This window comes from Spinacia oleracea, chromosome 4, assembly GCF_020520425.1.
Source record: "Spinacia oleracea cultivar Varoflay chromosome 4, BTI_SOV_V1, whole genome shotgun sequence".
NCBI classification, from domain to species: domain Eukaryota; kingdom Viridiplantae; phylum Streptophyta; class Magnoliopsida; order Caryophyllales; family Amaranthaceae; genus Spinacia; species Spinacia oleracea.
Window position 1 is genome coordinate 101,483,499 of NC_079490.1, and position 9,888 is coordinate 101,493,386.

Consider the following 9,888-nt stretch of genomic DNA (forward strand, 5'->3'; position numbering starts at 1 on the left):
TGCGTCAACAGGTGGCTAGTCTTGAGTAGATGGTTTCGGCCTCTCAGGTTTAGATTTCTCAGGTCAAGGCTGAGGCTAACTTGGCTGCGGACGAGGTAAGAGAAAGGACTCGCCGAGCTTGGGACGCCTGCATGGAGGACTTCTCATTTGCCTGGTTTGAACGGCAAATAGAGAAGAAGGGTGCAATCATTACCGCCGAGCAACAAGGTCTTCCTCCTCCCGTGTTCGAGGATTCTGATGCCGAAAGTGAGGAGGTGAACTCACCGGCTCAGGAGGAGGGGACTTCGGCTCAGCCAACCCCAAAGCCTAATGTCAACGGTCCAGATAGTGTGGATGCGTCGACCTCTGCCAACTCTGCCGCTGCTCGTCCTGCTAGACCCTAACTCCACTTCTCCTCATCAAAATCAAAATCAGTTTTTATGGCGCCGCGAGCGCCTATAATGAATAATTTTTATTTCTGTTTGACGCCTAGGGCGTTTTTTGGATAATTTTTTAATTTTTATTGGATTTGGCGTCGTTTTGAGCGCAAACAAGTGGTGATTCGTCACCCTTTTTATGTTATTTTCATCTTGAGACTTTTAAACGCCTTCTCTGTTATTTGTGTGTGCTATGTATTATTGGACATCTATCTTTGTGCCCCAGAGCAGGTGTTTGTAAGTCTCTGAACAGGACTCCCATGCCCAAGTTTATTTTAGTTGATTGATTGGTGCAAGTCAATCTATCAGTATGATTGCCGCTGAACTTGGGCATGGGGATTGTTGACCGGCTTTTGGTGGCGGCCTGTTTTATGCTATGGCCAATAGGAATAGTCCTGGGTGCCTTAGAAAAATAATCTATCGTTTTAAGAAAGCGATGATTGTTTTGGGGGTTTGCCCCTGTCTTAAAATGGAAGCGGCATGTTTTATGTCGCGGGATATAGGAGTATTCCTATTTTGCCTCGGGAAAAATAGACGTTCGTTTTAGGAAAACTATGATTGTTTTGGGGGTTTGCCCCCGTCTTAAAATGGAAGCGGCATGTTTTATGCCGCGGCATACAGGAGTAGTCCTATGTGCCTTGGAAAAATAAACTATCATTTTAAGAAAACGATGATTGTTCTGGGGGTTTTCCCCCGTCTTAAAATGGAAGCGGCATGTTTTATGCCGCGGCATATAGGAGTAGTCCTATGTGCCTTGGAAAAATAAACTATCGATTTAAGAAAACGATGATTGTTCTGGGGGTTTGCCCCCGTCTTAAAATGGAAGCGGCATGTTTTATGCCGCGGCATATAGGAGTATTCCTATTTTGCCTCTGGAAAAATAGACGTTCGTTTTAGGAAAACTATGATTGTTTTGGGGGTTTGCCCCCGTCTTAAAATGGAAGCGGCATGTTTTATGCCGCGGTATATAGGAGTAGTCCTATGTGCCTTGGAAAAATAAACTATCGTTTTAAGAAAATGATGATTGTTCTGGGGGTTTGCCCCCGTATTAAAATGGAAGCGGCATGTTTTATGCCGCGGCATATAGGAGTAGTCCTATGTGCCTTGGAAAAATAAACTATCGTTTCAAGAAAACGATGATTGTGCCCCCGTCTTAAAATGGAAGCGGCATGTTTTATGCCGCGGCATATAGGAGTTGTCCTATGTGCCTTGGAAAAATAAACTATCGTTTCAATAAAACGATGATTGTTTGGGGGTTTGCCCCCGTCTTAAAATGGAAGCGGCATGTTTTATGCCGCGGCATATAGGAGTAGTCCTATGTGCCTTGGAAAAATAGACGTTCGTTTTAGGAAAACGATGATTGTTCTGGGGGTTTTCCCCTGTCTTAAAATGGATGCAGCATGTTTTATGCCGCGGCATATAGGAGTAGTCCTATGTGCCTTGGAAAAATAAACTGTCGTTTCAAGAAAACGATGATTGTTTTGGGGGTTTGCCCCCGTCTTAAAATGGAAGCGGCATGTTTTATGCCGCGGCATATAGGAGTAGTCCTATGTGCTTTGGAAAAATAAACTATCGTTTTAAGAAAATGATGATTGTTTTGGGGGTTTTCCTCTGTCTTAAAATGGAAGCGGCATGTTTTATGCCGCGGCATATAGGAGTAGTCCTATGTGCCTTGGAAAAATAGACGTTCATTTTAGGAAAACGATGATTGTTCTGAGGGTTTTCCCCCGTCTTAAAATGGAAGCGGCATGTTTTATGCCGCGGCATATATGAGTATTTCTATTTTGCCTCTGGAAAAATAGACGTTCGTTTTAGGAAAACGATGATTGATTTGGGGGTTTGCCTCCGTCTTAAAATGGAAGCGGCATGTTTTATGCCGCGGCATATAGGAGTAGTTCTATTTACCTTTGGAACAATAGACGTTCGTTTTAAGAGAACTGTTTCCATAATTTTGAAAGGTGATCAGCCTATACTTGTGGTAATCTGGGCCACTCCTTAGGCTTCAATCAATTAGGTTTGGAAATGTTTTGCTAATCTGGGCCACTTCTTAGTCCTTTATTCGATTAGATTTTTTGCATGCATATGTTAGATAAATTAGTATTTGACGTGCGAGTAATAAATAGTACTAAACGAGTAGTATTATTTATACTTTGTAAGGCAAATTTAGCCGATTACAAGAGAGATTACTACTCTATCAGGACCGTTAGAGGTCATTTTCTAGGCAACAGATTCTTCAATGAAAGTTAAAATCAGAATACATCTTAGAAAAAATATTTCTTGAGATTGTCTGCATTCCAAGTGCGCAGAATAGGTCGGCCTTGCATGTCTTGAATGCGATAGGTTCCATCCCTGACTTCATCATAGATCTCATAGGGTCCTTCCCAGGTGGGCGTCAGCTTGCCCTGTTCATTGGCTCGTCCCACAGACTCCATTTTTCGGAGAACAAAGTCCCCTACCTTGATCACTCTTTTAGAGACTTTCTTGTTGTACTCCCTCGCCATCCTTATCTTGTACAACTGTTGCCTTAGTGCCGCATTTCCTCTAACTTTGGGTAAAAAGTCCAAGGCCAGCTTCATCATTTCCCAATTGGCATTCTCGTCATATAGCATGGTTATCAGTGTAGGTTCACACATCTCTATGGGTAGTATGGCCTCGGCACCATAGGCTAGCAAGAATTGGGTTTCGCCGGTGGAGTTCTTAGCCTTGGTGCGGATCGACCATAAAACATTTGAAAGCTCATCAGCCCATAGACCCTTAGCTTCGTCCAGTTTCTTTTTGATCCCCTTGGATATTATCTTGTTAAATGCTTCGACCTGGCCATTGGCTTGGGGTCGTCCTATAGAAGAAAAGCAGTTGTGTATGTCGTGGTCTGCTAACCATTCCTTCAGCTTATGCGTCTCAAACTGAGGCCCATTGTCAAAGACGATAGCTTGTGGTATTCCGAAGCGAGCCATAATATTTTTCCAAATAAACGCCCTTACATCATTAGTCCTTATATTCTTGAGTGCTTCTGCTTCCACCCACTTGGTGAAGTAGTCAACGACTACAATTACGTAGCGCCGGCCTCCAGGGGCTACTGTATATGGTCCTAACAGGTCCATCCCCCACTTGGCAAACGGAATGGGGCTCAGAATAGGGGTGAGAGGGTGAGCCGGCCTGTGAATGAGATGAGCAAATCGTTGGCACTTGTCACACTTCTGCACCATGGCCAAGGCGTCTTCTCTCAGAGTACGCCAGTAATAACCAGTTCGTAGGGCATTTTCAGCTAAAGCTCGTCCTCCGATATGGGAGCTACATAATCCCTGATGCAGGTCGTCCAAAATTTCCTTCCCTTTCTCAGGAGTGACGCACCGCAGAAGGGGTCTGGAAAATGACTTCTTATACAAAACTCTATTCCACCATTCAAACCAAGAACTTTTCTTCTGAATTTTGGCGGCTAGACTTGAGTCGTCTGGAAGCGAGCACTACAAGAAAATGATACAAATAATGACCCAATAGGTTCGACGCTCTCGATAAGGGTCGATGGGAGATCGTGGGCTTGAGTAGGTTATTTCACTATTTCGACCCTCTATACCGACTAAATAAATTATCAACGGCTTAAAGCGTCCATATATTACAAAGTAAACACGTGTCCTGCATAGATTAATTCCTAGCCCGCTCATCTACTATTTTTTCACCGCCTAAAATTTTCGCAAATCCCGCTTACACACTCCCACCTACCACGAAACCCTCAACTACTCGAAAATCAACTGCGCTCGCGAAATTTTTTGCTCCTCATCAGATCACTTGATATGCTTCAGCATAAACAAATCTATAGAAATCCCTATGAGCCCACTTTTCTCTCATCCCTTAAAAGAATCTGTCAATAAATGAAAATTTTGATTGTTATAGTTTTCCCAATTCAATTTTCCAAACAAATTGAAACCGCAGGAGAAATCTACATCGTTAGTGGGTGAGGGTTTTGGATGCACACCGTTCTTTGGATTGTTCGAGTAATTGGTTCAATATCTATGCAAAGCAGTTCTGTCAGGTTTGCCTTTTTTAATTTTATGTTGTTGCTGGAGAATTAAATTTCTTTTTTGTAGATTTTTTATATTTTCCAGACAACTCAACAAATTATTATTCTGCTTATTATACCTGCATCTAAGAGTTAATTGCTAGCCTCCATTATTATTGTATTTGATTTATTTTTAAGGTCTCGTTAGATTAATTTTATGTGCATGTCTAATTCTTCAAAGAACAATCAAAGCTTTGTTAGAAAATGTTGTAATTTGTTAATGGGCAAGGAGATGTTTGGTTGGAAAAAATTATTCTGGAGTATGAGTACTACTTAATTTTGAAGTTTTCAGAGTTGATGGTAATCTTACTTTGAGATGCAACGATGGGTTTAGTTGTAATATAGCATAATTATGCCACATTCTTTAGTCTAATATGTTGTCTGATCACCCTTTTTCACAATGTTGATATTTAGATTATCATATCACTAATTTGTTAAGAGAACTGAAGAAGAACTTGACTATGATTTTCGATCACTTGAGTTTTTACATGGCATCATAAATTAAAATCTCGTTGACATGATACTTAAATGTTAAACATGGCCACATGTATCATCTATCTTGTGCTTCATGCTTTCTGAAAGGCGTCATATGCCTAGATAGTCTCCTCATCTTGTACAAAATCAGTCTCGACAGTAGAAGGCCAAGACACCATTTTGTGTTAACATTTTTCTTTATTGATGTTGGTTGGAAAAGAAATATAAGATGCTAATTATGCATTGACAAAAAAAAAGGAAAACAATCATACACCCATAAACAATAAGTTGTGGTTAAAAAACTTGGGGAAAAAAACAAGTGTTTGTCGTGCTTGCTGTCTATCTATCATTCGGTCAGTATGTAGGTATGGGTGGTAGCTAGAATGGAAAATATATTGGCATATTTTCGATCGCACTTTACTACTAGAGCATTGAAGAATTAGTATATTACTCCTAGTTGAACAGACCGGAGTTATAGACTTTAGAGGTTCGTAGCTATTTTTACTGTGATTCACCAGTTACTACCTTCAGTTCACAAAATCTAGATTTCTAGGAATTAGTTAGGATTTCTAGGTTCTGCTTCATTGACGGCTGTGCAGTTGCTGTGGGTCAATATAATTATGGTTTCACTTGATGCGTTGGCCCTGGATACAGAACCACCTACTAATGAGCTGACGAAAGTACCACCTATTGGAAGAAATGCAAGTTTTAATAGCAAGGCTATGTGGAGAAATATCCTTAGCCAAAGTGTATACCAGTTCACTGCCCTTGCTATTCTGAGCTTTGATTGAGAGCGGCTAGCTACTTAAACTTAGTGGCTCAGATTCACATACTATCCTAAATACAATTATATTTTTTTAGGGATCTTACTTGTAATTTTCATCATAGTCATCAACTCATCATCTCCAGTTTACCATTTTGAATACATGTTATTTTTCGCACGAGTGATGATTTCGTATTTTTCGGATGTTAATCAGCTTCATATGGACCAATATTATTCTTTCTGCAATGTTTTGGTTGTCATGTTTTTATGAATTCTTACCTGTATGTGTTGTGATGTTATCTTTGAATGCAGGTTCTCAAGAAGAACAACCAGTTCTTGATCACATTGAAATTTGAGAAAATGATGAAGACTGTGCTTCTCGGTGTGAGCGGATCAAATTGACAAAAGGTTTCGTAGCTAAGGCGCTAGTGAAAGGGCACATGGCGAGTTCTTCTGTCGAAAGTTGAACATCATTATTTTGTTTATAATAAACTTGTATACTATGGAAATTATTGTGTTAGTCCTTAAAGTTTTGAATATGTTTCAGATACAAAGCTGTAACTAAGCTGTAACCTGGCAGGTAAATGTCGTTAAAGGCCTGAAGTTGTATGAAAACTTATTTAATGATCAAGAGCTTTTCAAGTTGAATGATTTCGTGGATGAGCTCCCAGTTGCTGGACAAAATGGAGAAATCTTAGGTATTGTTTCTACAAGCCTCTATGTTTTCTGCACTCTTACAGTTTTATGCAGAATCATAAAGAAATTACTAAGATCTAGTAGTGTTTGTGTTGTGGCTAAATGTGATTTCACACTTCCAATCTTCTCCCGCCTCTGTAAAAAAAACTTGCTTACCTCTGTATTGATTTTTTTTTTTGGTTAACTTCGGAATCATAGCATTACTTAAATATTGTCATATAGTTCATTACAATCCAAAAGCAACTGCCGCAAAGAGTAACTAGGGGGGTGGGGAAACATCCTAGTTACATTCAAACTTAAATTATCACTTCTACAAGTCTTGGCTAATCCATCTGCTACTTTGTTTTGCAATCTTGGCACATGATGAAAATTAACGTCTGTAAACTCCTCCTGCAACTCCCTGCAAGTATTATAGATAATAGAAAAACAGTGAGAGGTGTGTTCTTGAGCTCCAACTAATTTGATAGCTCTCGAACAGTCTGAAAGAATATTAATGTTCTCCCAATTTTCCTGTCTTGCAACTCTTAGTGCTTCTTGGATACTTAGCAGTTCCGCATGCAACGGGGAGACCGCATAAAGTAACTTTGTATAGCCCGGCAACCAAGTCCCAGTGGGATCTCTAATGACGCCTGCAATGCTAGAAGGAGCATCATGTTTGACAAAGGATGCATCAACATTTATATGGACAATATTTCTCAAATTACCCAAATGCAAGGAGGTGGTAGGGGATAGTGTAACTGTTTGGGGTTGAAAATTTAAAAACTCCAAGGCTAGAGTGGTTGCTCTAGAGATAATTACCTGGGGTGGGTCATGGTTCTTCCCTTCAAAGACAAACTTATTTCTTTGCTTCCATATTTCGAAACACAAGAAAGGGAATAAGGTCCTCCATTCTATACCTAAGTAAACATGAATCTTAGAGAAGTTGGTTTTAAGCCAGTCCTTCTCTTCATCAATCCAGAAGTCAGGTTGGGGGTGAAGAATGGACCAAACACTAGAGGCAAGGGTACAGTCTCTCAACACATGGATTGAGTTTTCCACATGGTGAAGACAATGAGAACAAAATGGATCAGGCACAATTTGTCTTATGTGGAGAAGGTGTCTATGAGGTAAACGATCTCGCCAAGCTAGCCACATAAAGAAACTATACTTGGGAGGGACCTTGTTCTGCCAAAGCCAGTTCACATTTGTTTGAGTAGGGGAGGACATCGCTGCTTTGATTACCTGTTTTGATTTGTGATTCTTGTAGATTCGTAGTCATGCACAAAAGTACTTTCTTAAGGTTTAGGAAAATGGGTCTAATAAACATGTACCGCCTCTCGGCCGAAGAGGAAAGAAACTCATCCATACCCGCAAAAAGCTTCTAACATATTTTAGAATGCCACTCTCTAGCGTTTACTTCTTAATAGTAACCTATTTTTTGAGAACTTGTAATTCACACAACTGTATTTTTTGTTTTGCAGCTTCAACGGCACTAGTCATTCTACAGGACAATATAAGGATTCACCTGTTTGTGTTTTGGAATCAGGGTATGTTTACCACCATGACCCATCATCTGTACTCACTAATCAAAGTGGCAGTGCTCCATCATCACCCTGGAGTTTTGGGTCTATGCCAGTTGTCAATTCAGCAAATATGGGAAGAGGTAGTTTCATAGAACCGAAAACCTAGTATAGGAAAAAGAACATAGGGACTAGCTATTTAAGAACATGAGTATCTAGCTACACAAATAGGATGTGACTGGACTTCATTATGAAATGGAAATAATGTAGTTAAGAATAGAGGATAGCGGAATATTTTGATTTTGTAAAATACCGTTAAATGTTGGCCCGTGTTATGAGAAGTTAGGATTTTTTGTTTGAAAGTTTACCAAAAATGAAACTGTATTCTGGTGTGTCTTCCCTGCAGATGATGCAACATTAGCAATGTCGATGACTCCATCAACAATGAGAGTGGAAGCACTTGGCCTACAGTTCGTACTATGGACCAGAAACACACTAAAAGGTTGGGATTTCTCTCATAATGGCCTCTAAATCACGAGATGTTATTTCTCATACAAAACCTCTAAGCCCTAACCTAAAGACCCTCTTTCTCTTTCCCTCTCTCTCGAGTCTCGACAGTTGCCCTCATTTGTTTTCTTAGTGGCCACTACTAACTTTTAAAAAACACGGGCTTTATTTTTTTAATAGAAGATTTGTTGGTAATTAAATGTCGTAATTTTATAAGGTAAAGGTAAGGTAATTAAATGTCGTAATTTTATAAGGTAAAGGTAAAGGTAATTAAATGTCGACAATAAGATTTTTTAATATAAGGTAAAGGTAATTAAATGTCGTAATTTTTTTATTTTTGTCTGGAATGGACCAAGAAATTTTCCTCTGATCAAGAACTTGAAAAAGTTCGGATTGGAGTTGGACTCAAATTTCCATTACAATAAAACGTGGATTGGATTTAGACTTGGCAAAGTCCAATCCGGACTATCCAATTAAACACTTCCCCAACTATGGGTATATACCATGATGATTACTGTTTTTTTTTTTTTGGAATTTACCATGATGTTAACTTAGAAACTGGAATCTGCTTACTCTAGATATTAAGCATAGTCCTGAATTTGTACTAACATGCTGATTTCTTTTCCGCTTGAAGCAGCTGGTCAGAGTTTGCTCAGGGTTACAGTTTTATAGAAGTGTCTTCGACCCCAATGCACGTGATCACCTGCAGAGGTTAAAGATTCATTTTCAGAAAGTACGTTACCTTTATTATAATTATTGTTTTTTTTTTGCTTTTTCTTTTGCCAAGTGAAATATCTTTAAGATCATTTATCTTATATCTTAGTTATTAGACAAAATGGTAGTTTATGCACAATAACATCCGGACCCTTTCTGACAGCGGGAAGATCAATAGTCAATAAAGGAGAAACATAAAATCTCAGAATCTCTTGTTGCATCTGCATAGGAAAATCAATTAAATGTATACCTCCTTCAGAATAAAACTTGTCAAATCTGGGGAAGAATATACTAACACGCCAACAAGTTGGCGATTACATCTATATTTGAACCAAAACAACACATGAAAAACAAAACAGACCACCCATACTCTATTAATGTTATGTATTTTCTTTAAAACTCTCACTGATGTACTCTTGCTCTACTCTTTACAATATATTGTAATTCAGTAATCAGATTAATAACAATTGGGACTTTCTTATCCCAATATGCTATATTTCTTTTTTTCCAAATGTTACACCACTACGTTAAAACTTGCTTCTCCTTCTCACCCATCTAATCATATCAGGAATATAAGTTTTCTTTTCCTGATATCAGGTTAAGTCTTCGCTTCTTTTACGCACTGTTGAGCATAAGCACATTCACCTAAGAGATGCCTCTACAATTCAGCCTTTGTTCCACAAATCTGACATTTGTCTGTGTCTGCAATTCCTTGCTTATACAAAGTTGCAGTTGTATGTAGTATGTCTGCAGCTGCAGTTT

At 39.1% G+C, this 9,888-nt stretch overlaps 1 protein-coding gene across 3 annotated transcripts; it reads left to right on the forward strand.

Annotated features, from left to right (window-relative positions):
- The first annotated feature begins 4,114 nt into the window (after positions 1 to 4,114).
- LOC130459264 (RNA demethylase ALKBH10B-like) lies at positions 4,115 to 9,591 on the forward strand. Of its 3 annotated transcripts, none has more exons than XR_008918536.1 (6): positions 4,115 to 4,446; positions 6,023 to 6,118; positions 6,291 to 6,408; positions 7,867 to 8,048; positions 8,312 to 8,407; positions 9,050 to 9,584. XR_008918536.1 is itself a non-coding variant. In XM_056826521.1 (6 exons), the coding sequence occupies exons 2-6, from the start codon at positions 6,151 to 6,153 to the stop codon at positions 9,082 to 9,084; spliced, it is 318 nt and encodes a 105-aa protein (XP_056682499.1). In that variant the 5' UTR covers positions 4,115 to 4,446; positions 6,023 to 6,150; the 3' UTR covers positions 9,085 to 9,591. The 3 variants fall into 3 exon arrangements, 1 of the variants encoding a protein (XP_056682499.1); XM_056826521.1 differs by having other exon boundaries at positions 6,023 to 6,153; positions 7,867 to 7,932; positions 9,050 to 9,591; XR_008918535.1 differs by having other exon boundaries at positions 6,023 to 6,408; positions 9,050 to 9,583.
- Positions 9,592 to 9,888: the final 297 nt, after the last annotated feature.